Here is a 25,295-nt window from a genome sequence, read left to right as displayed (position 1 = left end):
TTTTTTCTAAGTTGTTTAAAGTTTTGAAATTATAAACACTCGGTTTGCCATTTTTTGTTTTTGTTTTCTGTTTTGTAGCGGAAAAAAGAAACCGCGTATCTTAATGTATTGTTGGTAAAAGAGTAGCCCAAGAGTTGGCAGTGGGTGGTGATGATTAGCTGTCTTCCCTCTTGTCTTACACTGCAAAATTAGGGATGACTAGCGCAGATGGCCTTCGTGTAGCCTTGCACAAAATTAAACAAAACAAACAAACAAACAAACAAACTAATTAACATAAAACGACTCAATAACAGCGATAGCGAAGACACAAACTGGTTCCCACTATCCACGTGACTTTCTTTTATCTAATTATGCTGTTGAAACAACTCTAATCACTCCACAATGTCTCATATCTTAAAATGAAAATGAAAACTTAAAACTCTAGGTATTCTTGGTCTATGTTATTAAACCTTTTGATGCCAATACTATCTTTTGGACCCGCAACTCCCACTACCGAACATTTAAATTACAAAATTAAAAAAATATTGTAGAAAACATTATTTCTGTTGGAACACATACACCAGACAGCTCAGAGTGGCTTTGTTTCAAGTCCAACAAACAAACACGTTTTTCAACACTTTTATACTCTATAAAATAATTTACAGGCTTCCTAGTTTAAAACATTCCAGCTTATACTAAATGACAAACAGTATCACAGCCAGCCACAACTTGCGGCTCCAGCACTACTAGATCTCATGATTACAAAAATATACACAATTTTTATTTCCGAACTTATAATTAAACAAAAATTAGGTTAAATATATCTACTAACGTTCAAACTTGCTGTTCTCAACTGTTATGTTTCAAACATTTCATTATATTCGACCTTTACTTGCAGCCATTTATTGTGAACAACACCTGAACCAATGTTGTTAACCTGGAATACAGACACATATGAACACTACCAGTAAAACCAAAACTTGGCTTTTGAGCTAGAATACAGACAAGTGTAAACACTACCAATAAAATATAAGCGTGGCATTTTGAGTTAGAAGACAGAGACATGTGAACACTGCCAGTAAAATGTAAGCATGACTTTTAAGGTAGAATACAGACATGTGAATACTACCAACAAAATGTTAGCATGACATTTTGAGCTAGAAGACAGACACATGTGAACACCACCAGTAAAACCAAAAGCTTACGTTTTGAACTGGTAAAATTACAAATAACACGATTAAGATAAGGTCATAAAAGTTAACTGGTTCTGTTATGTAAATTAGATTATAATTTCAGTTTCAGAAATAATACGAAACATGTTGATCTAGCTGCCACTTAAACATACAAACCATGAACATCTCAGAATTGTAGTTTCTTATTAAACAAAATAATATATAATTTGAGGCTTTAAGACACTCACATCAGACTATGGATGAAATAAGCATAGTTGAATATATATTTCTCAAAAACAATAAATTATTTCATCCTATGTTGAATAAAGTAAAGTATTGATATACAACTCATAACATACAGACAGTTATTTACGGAATGAAAGTCCAGTAGCGAAAGAACCTTTCGAAAATGATAGATTAGAAACGTCGGGTATCAATCCCAGTGCATCTCACATGCTAAGAGAGTGCATTTTTATTACTCTCATTCAAGATGAAAGATAAAAACCAATACATATGTACATATATACAGAAATACAGACATGTGACATTTACAAAAATATTTTCATATTACAGAAAACTTTTCACTTTCATATTAAAAATAAACTACTTTGCTATATGGTAATTTGATTTGTATTTTATATTCTTGTAACTCTGCTACACTTGTATCCACATACCAGTGAATAAACATTTGTACCTTGTCTTTGAACTTGAATCTCAAAATATATTTTATTCTTAAGTTCGTCTTTATAATATACAAAAAGATTAGGCTTAGTTTTATCATTTCTTGTTATTTTCCAAGATGTAAACACAGCATATTTAACTAATGAGATGGCACAACACATTATCGGTTGTAGTTATTTTTCTCCATTGCAATATCCAGATATTATTATTAATTTAAATTGTTTAATATTAACAGGCTTCTTTGTGATTAATTAAAAAAGATTCTTAACGAAATTCCAAAGAGACATTGTTTTTTCGCATTCCATATAAAGGTGTTCAATCCAGTGGCTGATATATATTGTTTATTTTTATATAAATTATTGATAACTAATACGAAACTAAAATATATGAATTTAGTATATTATGAGAGTTGTTGTCTTTGTAGCAAATTCATATTTTTTAGTTTCGTATTAGTTATCAATGATTTATATAAAAATAAATAATATATATCAGCCATTGGATTTTCATTATACTCTGAATATACACTATTCCACATAGTTCGCCATTGTGGAGCCTCGATAACATTGAACAGTAGATCCCAACTAAGTTTAACTCTGTTCTTACTTAACTGATTTTTACGAATATATTAGCAGCATCAACCAACTTATTATTAACTTGAACATAAATTGTGTGATGTAACACTCTCAAATCATATTCGACTGAATAGGTAAACTTCTCAACCGCCTCTCTCCAACTCTAAGGAATAGCATTCCATAATGTTTGAAAATATCTTTCAAAGCTATTAATTGTGGTATTTGTCAAAGATGGAAAATTTTCCAGTAAACATTTAATTAATATAGCATTTTTTTTTAAATCTTAGCATTACTTCGTAACATAAATCCTTAATACAAACAATATCACTTTTAATCATTAGTTCATTATAAAAATAATTAACGTCAACTGTTTCAATGTGTGGATTTAAAAATAGTGGTTCTTTCATAATACCTTGTAGACTATCTGGAAATACAGAACATGGTTTATCTATATCAGACCAATCTAACAATAATTCTTTATAAAACAATGGCATATCTTTTTTATATTTTTGTTGAATATGACATTTAAAAACTATCCAATCTAATTTTAGATATCCAGATAAATTTAGGCAATACTGTATAACAGGTTTATATAATAACGATTTGGTTGTGTTTAGATAATTACATATATATTTAATTCGCCATGCTTGTATCTTCAATTTAACATCATGTATGTTCAAGTCACCATTAGCAACACTGGATATTAAAATTGAAATTGAGAATCTTGCTGCATCAGCTGGACGTCTATTCTTAAAATTACCAAACCATAATATTTTAGATTTGCTTCAGTTGACTTTCGATCCTGAAGCGTTTTCATAACTTCCGAAAATCTGTTGTACATATATTAAAAAAATTAACATAACTTACCGTAATTGTGGTGTCATCCACATGCTGATAGTGAAGAAAAATATCCTTATTTGTTACAGGTATTCCTTGTACAAGTTTACGATACAATAAATTGTAGTGAAATGGTACTGCAGTTAAAACGTAGAACAGGACTAACAAGGCACATCCCTGATGTACTTCAATTTTTATTGGTATTAGTGATATGAGAAAACCATTAAATTTAGTTCGACTAAATATTTCAAAATAACATATTATAACCCATTTAATAAAATATTTGCTAAATTCATAAGTGTGTAAAACTTTAAATTAATACCTACCATTAATTCGATCAAATGCTTTGGATTGGTCAATCTTCAACAGAATTCCTTGTTCTTTCTGATCCTGGGCATAAGTAATGACATCTTTTAAAACCATAGCTCCATCTAAAATTTCTCTGTTATTTACTCCACCAGATCCATGGGGTGAAACTATGTCATCCACGACTTTTGACAAACGTTTTTCCAATATTTTCCTGACAACCTTGTAATCAACATTTAAAAACGTTATTGGACGTCATTTTTTTAGATATTGACTATTTCCATTTTTAGGACATAAAAATACTTGTTTTATACTTTCTGGTAGAATGCTAGTTCTGTGGATTTCCTGTATAAGTAGACAAAATTCTTTAATAAATCTTGGTATAAACACATGATAGAATTCTACTGTTAGCCCATCACTCCCAGGTGACATGTATGTCTTAAAGGCACTTAGGTCTCCTGTATATCCATAATACTAATGGGACATTCCAACATTGACCTGTCTGATGTGGTTTTGTTATACCCATACTCGATACTCCTCGGTGGACTCAGCAGATCGTCTGATGTGGCTTTGTTATACACACACTCTATATTCCTCGGTGGTCTCAGCAGATAGTCTGATGTGGCTTTGTCATACACACACTCGGTACTCCTCGTCTCTTAGGATCGAATTATTGAGAATCTATAGCAGTGGACTCGGGCACATCGGGTATGGCCTCATCGGCGATGGAGGCATGTTTGGTTCAGCGATGAATCACGTTTTATGCTTCATAGGCAGGATGGAAGGACCAGTGTTTACCGTCGCCGAGGTGAACGTTTTGCAGCAAACTGTGTGCAGGATGTTGACAGATTTGGTGGTGGCAGCTTCATGATGTGGGCTGCCATCGCCTACAATGCCAGAACAGACCTTTTGCACATTCGAGGGAATCTTACGGCCCAACGATACGTCGACGAGATTCTTAGGCCCCATGTGCAACCCATCATGGTGAACGTCAACGACGTTTTTCAACATGACAACGCCTGTCCTCACACAGCCCGACTCACCACTGTCTTCTTGAGACACCACAACATCAACGTTTTTCCCTGGCCCTCCAGATCACTAGATTTAAACCCCATCGAACATCTTTGGGACGAGTTGGACCGACGTCTGCGACGGCGACAACCTCAACCGCAAACTCTACCTCAGCTTGCAGCAGCTTTGCAGGCTGAGTGGACAGCCATTCCATGGGATGTGATTCGTCATCTCGTCGGTTCCATGGGCAGGAGATGCCAAGCAGTTATTGATGCTCACGGGGGGCATACTCGTTATTGACGTTGAGGGACGTTAAACTTCACCTAGTGAGCGTGGACTTTGCCTTTGCAGTCTTTGGATGTTCAGCAGTGAATGTGCAAGGTTTCACACATGTCATACAGAACTACCCGGAATAAACTTGTTAACAATTTGTCTCATATTTTGCCTTTTGCGTTTCTTTTTTTAAAGAGTATATATGTATACACACATGCCGCTCCCTGTATTTATATATATATATCTGTGTGTGTGTAAACACACCCACCACTCTCTGTATTTATATTTATATATGTAAACACACACACCGTTCCCTGTATTTATATATATATATGTAAACACACACACACCACTCCCTGAATTTATATATATATATTTAAACACACACACCGCTCCCTGTATATATATATATACGTAAACAAACACACCATTCCTTGTATTCATATACATATATGTAAACACATAACCGTTCCCTATATTTGTATATATATACATATATGTAAACACATACATCGTTCCCTGTATTTGTATATATATATATATGTAAACACACACACTGTTCCCTGTATTTATATATATATATATATATATACACTGATATATTTTTTAAATTTCTCTTACTTAAGTCTTATTAGTTTATACCTGCTCTTATATCTTCTCAAACTACACTAAAAGCCATTTTTCACAAGTGACTTGTCTGTTGATTTATTTTGTTGTTATGAACAAACCCACACAATGAGCTATTAATGTTCTCAACTGCATTGGTTTGAAATTCAGTTTCTAGCTACAAATTGTTATTTTGACTCAATTTCTAACAATTCTAATATTTAGAAGAGTCAAAATAAATACTTGTAACTAGCAAGAATAATGTTAATGTTATGTCTGAAAGATAAATCTTCTGTGCTCATTCAGTTTTTGTTATTGAATTTTCACTTTACACAACCTATCTTGTTCTTGTAATTTTTGAAAATCCCCATTTTACGTTTTCATTATGGGAAGAGAATATTTATTTTATTCGGATAAATATCAATAACCTAGACATTAGAAGAAAAATAGATCTCCAGCTCAGTTCGGTTGGATACCACGTGTATGGAATTTGTTAGTCAGTCGTACTTTTGAAACAAATGAGCTGATGTTTTATAGAAAATTACCAAATTCTTCCCAGATCGAGTCCAAGGAATAGAGGAATGTTCCAGTGCACGTATAGAAGAGAGTTATGGTTCCTCTGTGTATTCAAACAATGTTCCATGGTTTAATACTGGCAAGTTGAGGTGGATGAGTAAAGCAAGACTCATTTTACCTTAAGATGTTAGATGTTTGGATTCTCCATTATGTAAATAGGTCTGTGTAATGCACCAGCTACTTTTAACTAGTTGACGAAGCTTTTTTTCAAAGGAATACAATAAAGGAGATGCTTGGTCTAAATCAATAATGATTTTGTTCTTTATTGTTCATTTAAATCCAGTTAATCGCTATACAAAATAAGAACATCTACACAGATAATTCTGACATTTAGTTAGTACTCCAATCATCAAGAAATAATTCTAGTGTGTATTTCGTATAGCAAGGCCACATCAGGTTATCTGCTGAGTTCACCGAGAGGAATCGAACCCCTGATTTTAGCGTTTTAAATCCGTTTCATGTAATTGTGTTCAACTGAAATATTTTGTTTGTTTTTATGTTGTCTTGTTTAATTGGCTAAGGTATTCTTTGCAAATATAACGCATTAGATAATTTACGTTAAAATCTCACTTTTAATTTCTGAAGGATTAGCAGACGCTTTTATATGACAACAGAATGCATATTTCAAGGTGTTGAACTAGCCAGATCTGTAATTTTTGTAACATGGTAAATAAATTATTAATCCCATACACGTACCGATAATACAGATACGCATGCTAGCATAAATCAGTGGGATTGGTTTGGTTTATTTTGAATTTTGCGTAAAGCTACACGAGGGCTATCTGCGCTAGCCGTCTCTAATTTAGTAGTGTAAGACTAGATGGAAGGCAGTTAGTCAAATCTTGGGCTACTCTTTTACCAACGAATAGTGGGATTAACTATCACATTATCACTCTCTCACAGCTGAAAGGGTGAGCATGTTTGGTGTGACGGGGATTCGAACTGTCGCCCTGCGGAGAGACTGTGTGATACTCCAGAATATGTGAGTACAAAATAGTACAGTCAAGCATATTGGTATGAAATGTTCCACAGTAATTCAACCCATGTGTGTGTGGACTTTGATGAATTTTCCATAGTAATTGAACCCATGTGTGTGTGTGGACTTTGATGAATGTTCCACAGTAATTGAACCTATGTGTGTGTGTGGACTTTGATATCATACTGGAAGTTAGCTAATGTAACTGTCTTTTCAAGGCAGGTGATAAATATTATCCAGTAGTGTTAGACCTATTAGTCTTACATCAGCTGTCAGAACATTTAGGGATGTCTGTTAGATGTTTTACAAAGCCATTTAACAAACTTTAGATTTTTATAGAATAGTCAAGATTGTTTTACTGAGGGAAAATCTTGTCTAACAAATCCTTTGGCATATATAAAAATAATGCATGTGGGTTATCATAACTTGAATTTTTAGTATGATTTGAATGGGAATAACCTTAACAGTGTTATGAAAGATAAAGATCTTGGTGTAACAGTTGATCAGTCTCTAAAAGCAATCCAAGCAACGTGCTATTGCAGGTGGTAAGGCAAATAGGATTTTTGGAAAGGGTTACTAGAATGGTGTCTAGGATGAAGGGGTTGTCATGTGAGGAGAGGCTGAAATTTCTCGAATTGTTTTCCTGTGAAAAAAGAAGAGCTAGTGGGGATCTCATTGAGGTGTTTATGAGTGTGTCCACATCTGGATTTAGTTTTACTAGATCATTCGATGTTGTTGATTTAGCCACTGATAAAAGGGCAAACGTTGTTAGGGAGGAATTTAAACTTTTTGTGTCTGTTGGTTCTGTAATTTCATATACGAGACTGTTAATCTCCCACCCGTATGTATTTTATGTGATACTAGAGCGACTTAACTACCATTGTTAGAGGGTATATTGACTTTAGGTTTGAGTTCTGCCATTGCTGGTCTATCATCACTCATGGTATTGAAGGTAGCTTTGATAATGTTCCTCTTCATGACATTTATTTAACATCAGACCTAGTTTCAAGACCAGTTGTGGGTGGAGTGAGACCTACTGTGCCAATTAATAGTATGTCATTATTGTTGGAAATGATTTGACTAGGGGAAAATTTGTTAACAAACCCAAGATGGTTAGTGAACCGATCACTGTTTCATATAAAGATGATGTTGTTGTTGAGGATAATCCATAAGTTTCCTTCATGTGCTGTGAGTTCAGCTTAGGCAAATATATTAAGCCAAAAAGAAATGTTTTGAATCCAAAGAGAATCCTCTGAATAACTGTTACCACTAAAAACTCATTGATGAGTTACAATGATGGAAGTGAGGAATCTGATTCAACTGGTGAAGTTTATTTGCGAGAAGTAAACTGATCATTGATCAGGAAAACGATCTGCAGATCTTTTCATTATTTAAATATGCACTTCCAAAAGATGAACTGAAGAAAGTTCCAAATGGCTATTTTTTCAAAAATGGTGTGCTCATAAGAAAATGGAGATTATTGTAAAAAATATTTTAAGAAATGTCATAATCTTATGAGCTTTTGTGCTTCATTTCCTAATATTACAAGGTTCTCGCATACAAAAAAGCAACAAAACTTTATATAACAAAAGCTATAAACCAAGTCTCAACTGTGGCTATTGTCAAGATAATAACTTGACAATAAAAACTGTGCTCAAAATACTACTGGTTTCAGCATAAATAAATGCTTCAAAAGGATACATGAGTAACTACTGGGACCTTCTCACTAGTCAATGACTACGTAAACTGTATGAGATTTTGTTTAACTTTAAGATACACTCACCAAGACCTGTATTTATTAAAAACAAAACAAATTAAGATAAACCACAAAGGGACCACGAAACTCTGAGTTATAAACTTATCTAGAAATGAAAAGAAAATTCTTCATCTGAATGTAAAAAGTATTTATTTAAATAAGGCAGTTATTGTTTCAGCTTAATGTTTTCTGCACCTTGATATAATCACTGATGTGTAACTTGTGTTTATGTGATATTTTGAAAAGCTCTGTTGTTTTAAAGAGTAAAAAGTGAAATGGTTACTAAAAAGTTAATATTATATTATTATTGGCTAACAAATGGAAGTGAAATAGAGAACAACAAAAGCCTCAAAGAAGTTTGACAAATGTTTTCCGATTCACACGTGTTTTATAATCTACTCTTCATGTAAAGTCTTCTAATCATAAATATAAGAAGTGAATTAATATTCCTATTCGTATAGATGTTACATGCAATATAAATATGTTCAGATATATGTTACTGAAACAGACCTGTTTTAGGGAAAATTAATATTGTGTCCTTTCTTTAATTTCCATCACTTCAACTTACTTATGATTTTCACGATTTTAGTTGTATATCAGAGCAAAATAAAACGCGTATACATTTTTTACTTCGATAACACTGTGTAACACAACTTTTCTTCCTAGAGAGTTTGTGTTATTTCTTAATTGCTTATGTTGTAAAAGTACAGAAAATGGTCATTATTTCCTTAAAACTGTGCTTTGCTTTTGTGATGTGAATAATAAAATTTCGAAAATTAACCCATTTTCTGTGTAAAAATGGGCAAATTTGCAGACTTCTGCCTTCTCTAGAAGTTTTTAGAAATATTTTATTACTTCAAATCTGAAGTTTTACACTGTATCCCCTCAAAGTAATGAATGACTTAGTATCAAAATAAAATAGTTAATACATGACCAAACTGCATGAAAACAAAGAGAATTGAATGTGTAAATGTCTTGAAATAGTGTGTACTAAAATTATCCACAATGAATATTTTTAAAAATGTGGAGACATCTGTGTGGTAAGTTGTAATCTGTAATTTATGATAATTATGTCAAATTTCAAGGAATGAAACTATTTATTTTTCAGATTCGGATACAAAGAAATAAAAATGAGAAACATTTGATTATATAAAGAAGCATTAATTAAACAAGTTTTTCATTTTGTGCTTTTTATCCATTCACTTAAGATTTACAAGAATAACTGTTTTGTTGCAATGATTTTCAAGTATCAAATGACTACAGTATAATATTTATCAGTTAAACATAAGAAAATTAAAACATATTTAAAGCAAAATAAAAGTTAAGTTGTACAAGTTTCAAAAGTCACTTAACTACTTAAATGTTTTACAGTAGTATGTTAGATGGGGTAGCTACCCAGTGGCTCAACAGTAACTATAGACAGGCTTACAATGTTAAAAATCAGGATCTGATATCTGTGGTGGGCAAAGCACATATAGTTTATTATGTAGCTTTTTCAACAACCAAACTAAATTAGACTGGCTATCTACTGAAATTGTGTGTATGTATGTTTGTCTGACTAAAAGTATAGCATACACTGATAAGTTCTTTGGGGAAAAAAAAGAAGGTAATTCTTTATATCTCTGAGATTAATTCAAGACAATCTTACCTAGTTTCCTGATTGAGATGTTCTGTTACAAGCATTAGTTAAAACAGATATTTTTATACCGTGTACCATTGTTTAAAAAAAAAAATTATTTGTATGGATTGCTTAGAAATCTTGTGAACACCAATTCGTAAAAGAGCCAAAAACTATACTTTCAGTCTTCTGATAAGTATTGGCTCGATTTAGGTGACAAATTAGAACTTCACACATATTTTATATTATTAAATGTAAATTACAATCAATATAAAATAACAAATTCATATTTAAAAAATACAACACATAAACACACATTCTATCTGGTAAAATGTTTATAAATACATAATTAACAGCAATTTGGAATTTAATATAACTCTTATGCTTGAAGTTTAATAATCTGATACATCTGTATAATTTCAACAATATTTTTATTACAGCAACAGATAATGTAAATAATGAAAGTAAATACAACACATCCAACATTTTTGATCACATGAAACCCACTTGAAATAAAAATGTTTCTCAGAATGGCTAGAATGGGTATTAACACTTTTATTGATAAACAGAGAACAATGTTTCAACCTCAATAGGTGTTTTGTGTCAACCTGAAGATGACTTAGGAAGGCCAAAACGTTGTTCACTACTTATCAATAAAAGTGTTAATACCCACACCAGTTGTTCTGAGAAACATCCAACAGTAAAATGTACTAAATCAAAATAGTAATTTTTTTATAATTTTAGCAGTTGTTTCACATGTGTGAAAACCAAACTTAAGAAAACAGCCTTGTGCAATAGATAACAGAAAGAGGAATGGTACATATATATATATTAGAATTTTTAAAGAAAGTATGGTAAATCAATCTATGTAATTTTTAATAGGTATTCTAGGTGACATGCATCAAAAATAGAATGATAATTATATGTACTGACTTCCTAATTGAAGAGGAATATAAAACCAGTGTGGGAAAAATGAGCTTGGTATTAATTACCTGGTAAGTTCAACAACTAAGGTCATGATTATGTATTTCTCTCTTGTTTTATATAGATATATCACACTTTATTATATAATCTACATTTTATTTTTAAGTAAGTTTAATACTTATTTTACTACTGGCAGGAAATGTTACAATAATTAGTGTCATTGTTCAGATTTTTCATTATATCATTGGCAAAACATATCACTATGCTTACTTTTAAATTACTTTAAATTATTTTTGTTTACTATAGGCAGTAAATGTTAGTCCATTTGGTTTTCACAACATAGGTTTTTTTGTTTACTACTGGCAGGATACCTTATTGTACATCAGCTTTTCTTGTATACTTTTAGTTTTTACTATTATGATAAGACAATTAAGAGTATTTCAATTTGTTGCTTTTGTATTACAAAACATATTGTGGGTGTTGAAGGAGTATACAGAATAATTTTCTTTGCCACAGTATTAATAAGTAAACTTATTGTACTTTACACTATAATTTTTTTATTTTATTTTCTGAGTGGTATAGTTTTCTATATAATTTTCACAATATAGTTTATTTTTAATAATGGGAGGAAACATTAAGTTGGAGTTCTAATAAAGATTTTCTATGCTTGCTTAATAAAGAGTTTCATTGTAAGCTGTACAATCTAATGAAGATCACTGGCTCAAAATATCTTTTTAAAATAAAAAATATAAAAACTTAGCAATTGTTTAACCTCGAAGTTTCATAGCTTTGTTGTCTATGTGGTTAAGTATATACAATTTTAATGCTATTATTTTGTGCTCCTATTACCTTAATCTTTTTTTTTTTGTCTTACAAAATGGAAATTATATAAGAATTTTTTTCAATTAGTTTAGCTGAAATATAGCCAAAGAATAACCAATTTATTTAACTGTGGCCAGAAATTACACACAGACCTTGTTTTTCATAATGTGATTACTGTAATGTTTTGGCTATAAAAAAAAAAAGAAGAAGAGATAATTAGTGAATTTTTATGTAAGTGTGAATAAGTTCAAATTAAACTGCAATTTATACAGGCAAACTCAAATAATAGGCTCACTAGTGAATATCCAACACAACTAATGTTAATATTTCTACTAGTGGCTAAAAGCTATAAGTTTTAATAGATACTACTTTATTTTTGAAACTTATAAATAATAACAAAAGTAAAGATATTTACTGTGCAATAGTATATGATATTTACTGTGCAATAGTATATGATATTTCTAAAATTAAAACAAAAACATGTTTACAAAGGCCATTTTTTGAGATTAAAACGACATATAACTACAGTCCAATTAAATTAAGTACTGTACACTTACCCCCCCCTTATTTTTTATACCTAATCTAAGTTTTTGGCAGTAGTAATCTATACTTCAGAGGATTCATGGGGAAAATGCATATGAATACAAATTCTTCATGAGCTTTTACCTCATTTTAAGGTATATCTTTGATAAAATTGTCATTGTTAACTTTGGTTAAAAGTTTAAACATGTGGAAAAGAATCTTTAGTTTCATGCTATAAAATGATGGTTAAGTTATTTAATATTTATGTAGTCAGTTCTAAGAACTTCATTTGTTAATCTAACCTTTAAAATTATTGTAGTAATAATCATTTTAAAGCATAGATTACATTAACAAAACGAATTTTCATATGTGAAACATAAGGCCAACTAGACATATAAAAACGTTTTTGAAAAATATATTCATACTGTTAACTTCAGTTTTCATGTTTGGTATGTAGGAGACAACACAATTGTAATCTCTGTGATTACATGTTTATTTTAAGATGCTGATTTACATGCTTTAGAACAGTTTTAAACCAAGATAGCTCTAAATTGTACAAGCAAATACTGATTCCAATACATTTTTAAATGCTATGGTAAAAGTCATATTCTAAGATGAGATGTGCAATAAGATATTAATTAAAAATTTTCTGCATTTTTCCAGTAAGAAATTAAATAGTATGTCTGGGATATCAATAACATTTAAAAGAATATTTCATCAAAGTTCTGAATAATTTAATTTTTTTCTGTTTTTTTTTTTTATCAACTAGTGAGAGTCATTTATCATTTTAAATGATGATCTTAACCTATCACAATATATAATATACACATGTACAGGATTCACCCTAGATGATATAACAATCTTAATGGCTTTCTAACTATTGAACAATATTGACATCTAAATAGTGGCCTATCCAAGCTCCATGACAACTATAAACAGTATCTATCTAGCATTCTATATGTATAGGACAGACTATTATAAGGACTTCAGTCTTTACTGCTTAAAGTTTTCAATTATATAACAACAGTATCAAGATCCAGATTACCAGCAACCTGAACACTTGAAAAATCTATAAAAGAACAAAAATCTATTAACTATAATATCAACAGACAATTTTTGTTTTCTTGGCATTTGTATCACTGTGACATCAAGCAACAACCAGCATTTATCAAACAAACTAAATACATGGACGGAGCAACTACACAACCACAAACACAGAAGCAAGTACTGCCGAACAATCTGTGAAATTACATTTTCTAACTAAGCCTTGACTGGAACAATGTGTTATATATTCATTTAGGCTCTTTGATTTCATAACCAAGGATCAGACATAAACTGACATTATAACACCAAACACACACATAAACATATTATTTATATTTTTAAAAACATATGCAAAGTACTAATTCAATAAAGCTACAACAAATATTATTCTTAAAACTTTTTTCTAATTTTTTTTTAATGTTTCAAGAAGTTCAAAAAAAGGGGAATTTACCTAGCTTAGGAAATATATATATATATATATACGTTCTACTGTTTAGATGTATATGAAGCTTTTGTTTTGATGAGCATATCTTTTTGAATCAGTAGAATGACTATTTGACAGTTAGCTAGCCTCACCATTCACTTTGGTGTTCTTATTCAGCAGATCTTTGGAAGTTAGTTGACTTTGATCTACTCCAAGTTGAAGAAGTTCACACAGTGAGTCATCACAGAAGCTGTTGCTTCGACTCATGGCTAGTTCTAATAAGCAGCTCAGGTTAGTCAAAGAACTGTCTTTTGAAATACTACTGGTTGGGCTACTTGGACTTTGTAAAGCTTGAATGGCCACAGCAGATGTCAACTTCTTATTCAGAGTTTCCAAACGAATTATCTGAGGAAAATTAACTTATCAAGAAATATTCTTGCAACCACTTATTGTTTTAAATTTTACTAAACAAGTTTGTAAATTAGAAAAAAACCTTAGTATGTATAAAATCCAAATTACTCTGCTTTGTACCTTAAAACACAAAGATAATACGGTGTTCACTAACTAAGCTGTGGACCTAAGAATTTTGATAAGCAAACTGTCTTTCAAATTCGAGTCATGTTTATCATTAGCCTTAGAATCTTTAAATGACTTGAATGGATGACTATGTCACATTCACTTAATACATGTAGTATACATTAAGCTTGTTTGGGAGGTTGATATTTGCATACTTATAAGGGTTTACAGCTATTTCCTAGTAGAATAAATACAGCTTTGTGAGCAACAAAGAACTTAAGTGATAAACATTTAAAGTATTCTTTCTTTAAATTCTAATTAAGACAAATTTGTAAACGAAAACTTAAGAGTTAAAAATGTGTCATAAGTAGTGTGGTACATATTTTAGCTGCCTACAAATAAATTTCTATTTATTCCCAGTTCAATTTGAACAGAGTTTTTTTTCAAGTAACCAGCTCAACTATTCTTTATTTTAGCTGCATGTGGGATTAAGATAAACTAACTGTTTATTAAGTGTGTTCCTTTGCCACAAAGACAACTGTGGTTTCACTTGCAGTATCTTGAAATAACCAACTGCCTTGTCTTTCACTAAAATGTCTAATGGATTGGAATTTACATGTACCTGAACTTGAACTCTTATGCTTGTAAGTTATGTGTTTGATGAGTGTAGAGAGAACAGCCTGTGTGTCCCATTGTTGTTAGGAATCAAAATCTACTCCCCTGTTAGACAAATTTTCACAGATTTACATTTTTAATAAGATTCAGATGTAGCTAAGGTTTTGTACAGAAATGTATACTTTATGAAACTTTCAAGGTAGTCTTTGTTTTTTCATGAAGTTGTATAGATTTATCTTTATAATTTAACTTTCATTCTAATGCAGCTCACAGGAGGCTCACACTGGACTAGAAAGAGAGAAACATTAAAGGTTTCTTTACCCATCTTCTACTTATTCACAGCTATGCTTTTCTCTTGTGTTGTTTTGTACATAAATCTATTGTGTTTGTACTTTGTCTCAATAAAGATTGTTGTTGTGCAGTTTTTTAACTGGTGCTTTCTTCACTGACTTACTGAAACAGAGTGCAGAAAGTAAATGAACCCATACTCTGTATTATCATATCTGTTGAACACCCTGTTCAGTGGACCATGCTATTGGCTCTGGAAGAAATCTATAAGCCAAAATGTACTACACTAGATAGTAATTCCTCATAATAAAGTGTCTTGAAAACCTCAATTATCCTAAAAAAAAAAGATATATATATATATGAATTTGAAATAACTATAATGCTTCTTTTATTTATTAAAAAAAACTGATATATAAAAAATCAACTGTTCATTTTGTTTTTATGTATAAATCTTGTTTACCAGTGTATTATAATTTAACAAACACTGGTTATCTGGAATTGTAGTTTTAGTTGTTTAGGGAGGTATTTCCTAAAGTAAGAGCCACGTTTCCCCAGAGGGCCATGAAACTTTTTCTGGAGGGCTATCATATAATGGAGTGAAAGCATAGCTGTTAAATTAATTTAATTCTATATAAAATAAGCTGATAAATATTATATTGAATTAATTAAATGATAGAATATGTTGAAAGGAGATGTTGTTTTTACTACACCACTGTTTTTCAATCACAATGCTGAAGTTATAGGGTGGGGGGCCTCAAACTTTTTTTTATTCACATCAAGGGAGCCTCAGACTAAAAGGGTTTTGGAAACACAGGTTTAAGTTAAGTAACTATGTTAGCTTTATGTAGTCTTTTAAACATGAGTGTTTAAAAATTCATAAAGTTTGTCATCAAGGATCACATTTTTAGCTCAAAGATATACTTTAGAATAAAATAGATTGCATATACATATATATATGATTAGTTTTTTTGTGGCTAATATTTGCTTTCTTGGAAAACAATGTCCAATGCCTTTGATATTTTTATGCTATTAATGATATATTGGTCATACTTGTACCATATACTCAAAGAATTTGAACACAACTCCCCATTTCTAAGCCAAAATAACAAACATGAAAGTACAAATTTTACAGAGAACATATAAAAATGATCAGTTAACCTTTCTAGATACTTTAATTAATGACAGTAATGGTCAACTTGAATGTAAAACTTATAATTAAAAATGTTCATTATTCTTTACTCTAACGTTTTAAGTTTTATATTAGTATCAGTAAGAAAAGCTCTAAATGATCATAATTTTAAAATTACAAGGCTACCACATTTTTGTATAAAAACTTGTTGGTGTCAACAAAACAAACACAGAGACTATGTTTTAACATGGCTAGCTTCTTTATCTTTATCTATCAGCAGTTGGATGCAAGGCAAATCTTACAACTATACTTCTCTAGGACCAGAGCTATTGTTATGTGTGAAGTATTAGCTTTGTTAGAACCAATATTCAAGCTTGAAATCAGCAAGCAGGAAATGGAGTCTAGCAAGAACAAATGCCATTTGTTATTGGAAGTGTGACCTTCTTTGTAATCCACTCAATTTCCTGAATTTTGACTCATTGATTCACAAACTGTTTTGTAATTGCATGTATACCACTAAAGCTGCAGCTGACCTAACTTCTATGAAAGTGCTGATTTATATAACATCATGATTGATTGCCATTTCCTGTAGCCTTGTCATCTGCTACTACACTTAGTATTACACTAAAAAAATACAATCTCACAGAAAATGTGCAGAAATGGGCAACATTACCTGTAATTCATGCAGCGTAGATCACAGCTCATGTTATCGGCTACTTACTGCAAAACATTTTGTCTTTGCCATTTATCAACAACATTAGAAAGTCTTTAGTCCATGGAAAACATTTATCAGATTTGTTGTTTAAAACAATACAACTAATTACAAAATATAAATAACATAAACAAAGCCTGGAAAGTATGGTCTTCTCTTTAAGTCACTGTCTGGTTTCTGAGTGCCCCTGGTTGTCTCTCAAATTGCTTCAGGTCTTGTTGGATTTTAAAACCATTTTACCTGGTAAGTTCATTACAGTTCTTAACAACTGCACTCTTTGCAGGATGACTGGACATTCCATTCCTGCTTGGAATATATGAAAGCATAAATTTCCTTGGCATCAGTTTCAAGCCTGACTTCTTTGTTTATTACAATGCTACTTTCAGCAGCAGACTGATATGATATGTGTGGGCAACAAAAGAATGTCCATTAATATAGATGAGATTTGTCTTTTTCATTATAGCCCTTTCACTGTAAATTCTATTTGAATTTCAAAAGTTGCAAATGTATTCCACAAGATGAAATTCAGGTGAGCTACCTAATAAGGCTTTCAGGACTTGAGGTCAAATGTCATGTAATGTTAAATCAAATGGTGATTCCAATGCATTCAGATATTCATCTGTTTGTGACAATGTCCCCCAGTGGCACAGTGGTATGTCTGCAGACCTGCACTGCAAAACCTGGGTTTCAATACCCATGGTGGGCAGAGCACAGACAGCCAATTGCATAACTTTGTGCTTACTTTTAAACAAACAAACTGTTTATGACAAAGGAAAAATATAAATGTGTTACTGCATTCAGTGCCAGATGTCTACACAGAATATTGGTATTCTTTTCTCTTTACATACTATTATGACTGAAGATTTCCATGCATTATTTGAAGGTTACTTTTCTCTGTTACAGAAAGGGGTACGTCCACGGTGCTCCAAGGAGGTCTTTCTTGTGTTTATTTTATTGGACGTGCTCTATTAGTGTTAAAGAGTGTCTGTTGTTATTCCAGTCAGTCAGATATTTTAAGATATATTATTGGCATCATGAAATACTAAGTACTTTCAATGTTACTATAGTTTAAATGAGAGTACCAGATCTTGTAAACAAATTTGAGGTTTTTATTGAAGAATCTTGCTATAGGCTACAACAATTAATAAGCTATAGGTAACTTTAAATAAGTACAATTTGGTCGTTTGTTCATTTTGTTCTGAAATTCACCACACTATACTACACTACACACAAAACAGTGACTAAATCCACTCATGGTTTTAGGTCGGACACAAATCTCACTAGACATATATAAAACCAGGTACAAAACACAATTGAAGATATTTTGTTAAAAAATTTTAATATATAGCATCACCAAAACCAGTAAAATATCATGACAACAACCTTATAGTTATGAATTGTAGATAATATGACCAAAGAAAATTTATCATGATTGCATCACCTCAGTATAACAGAACTTCAAAAACTAAGTGGGTTTTCTTCTAGGAAAATGATACATACTGGTCATGTATGTTAACAAACTTTGGTTTCTGATGCAAATTAAATACAATGTAGATGACAGAAATGGGAGAGAAGGACTGAGGAGCACATTCCCTCCAAATTCTGGCCTAGTAAGAATAAGTCTCTTTGAGTGGGGAATACAAAATTATAATTATTATGGAAACTCAGTTGACAAACCAAGTATGGTATTTCCACAATCAAAACATGTTCACTTGCCTATGATATAGAGAAATATTTTGTGAAGTATGCTTCTGAAATCAGTTTTTAGTTCAATCCTTAATGAAAGCACATTTCTCTTCAAACAAGTGTTGTTCACTTGTTTATTCTCTGATGCAATTCAAGAATCCCAAGCAGCTACTAGGTTGGATTGGAAAATCTAATTGGAGTTGGAATACCAGAGGATTTAAGCATGATATAACAGGGAACATTATAAAGCAGTATCACAATGGAGTTGTAATACATGGAAAACAACATTGCAAAGAAATATGAGTGTGCTGTAATGTGACGTTTGGCAAGTGTCAGCAATGATGTAATGATAATATACTTTATAAACAACAGATGTTAACTCCCTGTGTAGTATATTGTATGGACATTAACTTATTTTCTTAACTTACAATAGTTTTTAAGTGTGCTACAAATACTATTTTCCCAAAGCTTAAAAAACAAAAAACAAACAGTTTTCATGGGATGTTATTTCAAGAAACCTGTCTTTTGTGTAATTAAAATCGAGTGACCATTATTGTGAGATGGCTTTCTGCATTTCATTCAGCTTTTCTTATGTAATGATAAAACCTGGTAGTCATTGGTTACTCTTCTAAAAGAGACAGATAGATAGACATAGACTTGCAAACATCAAATGAAAGATTAAAATTTAACTGTTTGCATGAAAAGAAGATAAAATGGACAGTTGTTATTTACAGAAGAGATACTTATGTGATGTCCTGGCATTGAAGAGACCCTTTCTGTTTCTTTAGACAAAATCTGCTTCTGTATTGCTAAACATTAAGCTGATGTAACAGTCCCATCACTTCAGGCTATGAAAAGTCTACTCATTTCTGTTATTGGCTCAATGTACTATTTTCTTTTCATAGCTAACTCGAAAAAAACGAATAAAAAGCATGCATTTCCTGAAGTTATTAAATAAAACAAAGATTCCAACAAACCATCTTCTGTATGTGCAAACAGAATTGATTTTATTGAGTGACTGCCTCATCACTCTTCCATTTTATTATACAGAACAGTGGTATTTTGTGAGACCATGTTTTATAAATATGTTAAGTACCAAATAATGTATAAACCAATACATTGTCTCTGTCCTAGTTTTACAAACTGTGCACTGGTTTGAATTATAATGAACAGTATCGTACTGAACAGATCCTCACTATGCATTTATGTGCCCAAACTTTCATAACTGATCTGATCATGTCATCAACTGTGGATATGGCTTTCTGTTAAAATTACTGTTTTGATGCAAATTCGCACTGCTATAAGTTTAATAAATTCAACGGCGTAAACGTAACGTAAGAATAAAGATTTTAAAGTTAGCACAGCAACCTTACCTCTGTCTTCAGATCTGCAACACGTTCTCGTAAATCTTTACTGTCCACATTATTCATAGCACCAGGTCGAAGTCGTAGCTGTCCAACTGTCATCAACTCTTGGTTCTGAAAATAAAGTACATAAATGTATTAAAATAATAATTAACAATTTTAAACATGAAGTTTTAAACTTGACAGTTTAATATAAAAATGTCAAAACATTTAGTAATTTAAGAAAAACCAACATTGAATGGTTATACTAATCACACTAGGTGCTAATTTTACCGAAAGGAGGTCAAAGGCCGCCTGGATGGGTCACTTATTTCAGCCATTGGCACCACAATACAGTAATGTGTCATTTGTCAGTCAGCCAATAGGTACTAAAATTACGTTACGTAAAGGATGCTTAACGTTGCAATTTATACTGTCGTGACGTGAATAAAACGTGTACATACCATGAATGATGAGAAGGATTATGCGTCTGTAGGTTACATAGTAGCATGACATATGGACTTCAAAATCAAGAAATAAAAGTATTTATTACTCTTTTTATTATTTACTTTTGAAACATAAGATTTCGGGGATCCCGCGAAAGTACATTTAATTTTGTTGTATGATAACTTGAAACACAGATTCTAAGTCTGTAAAGAAAGGGATGACTACCAGTAAAGTAAAATATATTTTTTCAGAGATTTACTTCTCGATGAATATGAAATAGGCAAACAAAAATGCCCACAAGGACTGATATTTTGTTGTACAACGAGCATACCTAAGATGATATACTTTAAGCTAGTGGTCCCCAATAGGTGACTCTTTAGTCACATCAAACTCTGGAAAGCTCGATTCATGGCCAATACTATTATCAGATGTTCCAAAAGTAAGTGAAACAGTATATGTGAATGATATTATCCCCAATAAACACGGGCCCATGCCTTGCCTTCACTGTCACAATCTGAAGTGTCCCCATGTGGAAATTAATTGAGGAACACTATTTCAAGCACTTGCTTCTTTTGAACATTCGCGTAAAGTTACACAAGGGTTATCTGTGCTAACCATCCTTCATTTTGAATTGGTAGACAAGAAAGAAGACAACTACATACACCACAAACTCTTGAAATACTATAATCAAATACTGGGACTTGACTATCATTCTTATAATGCATTTCATGACCCTAAAGTGCGATTTGGTGGCAACGGGACGTGTACAATGGAACTCTCAGTTTCATAATTTAGCACTCTAAGCAGCAGGCTACGGCCGTCCATATCCTAAACATTACATACTAGCATTGTAAACTACAGAGAATATTTAGTTACAAACCTAATAAAAACAACTTTTTTTTTTATATTTTTGACATCTGTGAAGTATTATAAAACATGCCAGAAAAACTTTTTTTAACTGCAACTTTTTTCCATAGGTGATTTGTTCCTTTTCTCAAAAGATTCTTCATCAAACTCAACAGTAAAAGTTAAAACTTTGCACATTACTTTAATATTTTACACAGGAATAAAATTGGACAGGTCGAGATGTCTTGAGCTTACATCAATCTTCTAACTAAATACAACACTGGGGAAAAGCGAGATACTACGACGACCTTTGATGAAATAGCCGTCCCAGGCCAACGTAAGTTGAGAAATTTATATGCAAAAACGGCTATGTTTGGGTTGAGAAAATATTTTACATAGAAGAGCGAACAACGTTTCGACCTTCTTCGGTCATCGTTCAACTTCATGTTCAACAACCAAAACTATATACAAACAAATGGCCTAAGCATGGGCAACCCAGTATCACCAGTTCCAACCAATATTTTTATGACACAAGTTGAAACACAAGCAATTAACACAGCATTACATCCATCACTATACTGGTACAGATATGTAGATGACACGGTTGCGGGATTCAAATCTACAGAACACATACTTAATTTTTTCAATCACATTAACTCTATACATCCCAACATTAACTTTACATGTGAACAGGAAGAAAGCAATCAAATATCATTTCTTAACCTCAAAATTACAAGAACCGACACACAATTCAAAACAGAAATCCACCGAAAAATCACCCATACTGGACTATACATTCCTTGGGACTCAGCACATGAAACAAAACAAAAACTCAACATACTAAGAAACCAAATAAACACAGCCATAAAACTATGCTCACCAGATAAAATTAACGATGAATTAGACAAAATAAAACAATACTTCATCAACATCAATAAGTTTCCTCCACAAACCGCAGAAAACATTATACGCACACACCTAGACAGAAAGCAAAATCAACCAACTAAAGCAAATATATCTCACGAATCAAAAAATCACGAAACCATATACTGCTGTATACCATATATTCCTGACATCAGCAAACAAATAACCAACATTTGGCAAAAATTAGTAACAAAATATGACATTCCAGTTAATACCAAATTTATTCAAAAACCAGGCACAAAACTGAGGTCTATACTATGTAAAAACTACACTGACAAACACCACACCAACATTATTTACAAAATACAATGTGATAACTGTCACGACTTCTATATTGGAGAAACAAGTAGAAAAATGGAAACCAGATTGAAAGAACATAAAAAGTCACCTTCACACGTTTTCGAACACTGCAAGTCAAATAAACACAACATAACCATAGAAAACACTCAAATACTAAATAAAGAAACAAACATAAACAAACGCAAAATTAAAGAAGCCTTACTTATACAACAACTTAAACCCAAAATAAACCAATATAAAGGAACGCCTTTATACCTATATTAATATAATAAAATAAATAAAATTATATATTCAAACATCTAAAACCCCCTCTACATTCTGACACTTAGTTATACCACCTCTTCCAAACATGTGGTCAGTTTCTTCTTTCTTTGTGAACCTGACGATGACCGAAGAAGGTGGAAACGTTGTTCGCTCTTCTATGCAAAATATTTTCAACCCAAACGAGCCGTTTTTGAATATAAAAAAGTATAATAACTTGTTTTTCATTTCTGGTATACATTTACAGTAACTTTTATATGAATAATATTAAGAAAAAAAAACACTAAATTGAAAGAATTTTTATTTTGTTTGTTTGTTTTTGGAATTTTGCACAAAGCTACTCGATGGCTATCTGTGCTAGCCGTCCCTAATTTAGCAGTGTAAGACTAGAGGGAAGGCAGCTAGTCATCACCACCCACCGCCAACTCTTGGGCTACTCTTTTACCAACGAATAGTGGGATTGACCGTCACATTATACACCCCCACGGCTGGGAGAGCGAGCATGTTTAGCTCGACGCGGGCGCGAACCCGCGAATTACGAGTCGCACGCCTTACGCGCTTGGCCATGCAAGGCCGAATTGAAAGAGAATAAACTTAAACATATTACCTTTTTTTTTTGCTAATGGAAAAACAAGTTAATATATACAAACATATGGCTGTAAATCTCAAATTTTGAACAAAATTATAGAAACAATTTTTTTTTTAAACCTGTTATTTCTTCTTTTTAGATAATTCTGTGATTATTAGTTCTTCAACCTTCACAACGACCCATGTCGATATTCCAACTCGGGTAATGCTGTTCTCTATCTGATATTTTGTGTACTCTATCCTTACTCAGTTCTTCACTGTTAAGCTTAACCAATGTAAAGTAGCAGTTTTTTTCATACTGTTCTAATGATTCTTTTGTCATTCTAACCCCACAGAAATATAAGTATAATGTTTTTGAATATTATTACACACAGAACATTTGGAGCTATCCTACCTGTTATGATACAAATATTTACGAACAATAGACAGTTAAGACCTAAAATTAATATTTAATGGTACGTAAGAACTCTTGTCTTTCAATAGATCTAGTTATTGCCCCCTTCAGTTGTGGGGCACTATTCTGACTTTTAATACTAAATTGTGGGGTTTGATTCCCCTCAGTGTACAGAGCAGATATCCTGATGTGGCTTTGCTGTAACAAAAACACACACATTTTTCTTATACTAATATCATGTGCAAAACCGCCTTTCCAAGTTAACAATTTGTATATTTCATGTGATAAGGTAAGATTTGGAATTGATATGAAAAATCTTAGATTAATTAAATTTATGTAACAAAACCATTCTCTCATTGTTGTTGAAAGCAAAGGCTGAGAGAACAAACCATGCAAAATTATTAATTTATTTGATATATTTTGTACTGTTGTTCAATAAACTACATGAAGTTAGTTATGTTTCAAGCTGAGTAGAAGATAACTAGACACTTTGGCATGTAAATACCTTGATTTCGAGAGAAGAAATCTTCTGTCGCAATTCTGCTATAACTTGAGTATGTTCCACTTCTTTGATTTTAGCCATCATCTGCTCTTCTTTGACCTGATATATCACTTAGATTAAAGCTTTAAAAAATTTGTACATAAACCAAGGAGGATACACTTTTTTTTTTTTATAACTAGTTATTGCAACAACAGCTAGATAAAAACAATTACATAATGGCTTTTCCTAGTGCATAAGATTTAAACTTATATATTTTTTAGCTATCCAAAATTTGAAAGTAGAACAGTAAAGGTTCATTTTACTTTAGATTAATATTTAATTTGTTTATCACAAAAGTTGTTATCATCAGATATTTACTGTGAGTATCCATACTCTAATCTGTAACTTATAGAATATTCCAAAATGTTTTTATAATGTAATGATACAAATAATGTGATGCAGGAGTAATAAATACTAGATATTTCACAAACATCTAAAAATTAAGTTTAACCAATATCATCTATATAGTTAGCACAAACTAATGCAGTTCCTCCCTTTTCTCTTCTTTTGTATCTTTCTGATAAGCAAAATTGTGTATATGTGCATATATATACTAGATTATGCAACTTTCTTAGTGTACATTTATGGAAATTAAACTGTCTGTCA

General features: G+C 31.7%; 1 protein-coding gene across 3 annotated transcripts in view; it reads right to left on the bottom strand.

The window, feature by feature from the left end:
• Positions 1 to 9,823: 9,823 nt before the first annotated feature.
• The window catches only part of LOC143226372 (ecotropic viral integration site 5 ortholog-like), a 122,495-nt gene continuing 107,023 nt past the window's right edge, over positions 9,824 to 25,295 (bottom strand). For all 3 annotated transcript variants that reach the window (XM_076457257.1, XM_076457267.1, XM_076457275.1), the window contains 3 exons: positions 24,654 to 24,749; positions 20,419 to 20,523; positions 9,824 to 14,504 (listed from right to left, as the gene is read on the bottom strand). In XM_076457257.1, coding sequence (XP_076313372.1) covers positions 14,238 to 14,504; positions 20,419 to 20,523; positions 24,654 to 24,749 — 468 coding nt within the window. In that variant the 3' untranslated portion in view covers positions 9,824 to 14,237. The remainder of the gene's footprint in view (positions 14,505 to 20,418; positions 20,524 to 24,653; positions 24,750 to 25,295) is intronic.

Source organism: Tachypleus tridentatus, chromosome 1 (genome assembly GCF_004210375.1).
Source record: "Tachypleus tridentatus isolate NWPU-2018 chromosome 1, ASM421037v1, whole genome shotgun sequence".
Classification (NCBI taxonomy): Eukaryota; Metazoa; Arthropoda; class Merostomata; order Xiphosura; family Limulidae; genus Tachypleus; species Tachypleus tridentatus.
Note: the sequence above shows the minus strand (reverse complement) of the source record. Positions and strands in the feature narration are given on the sequence as shown.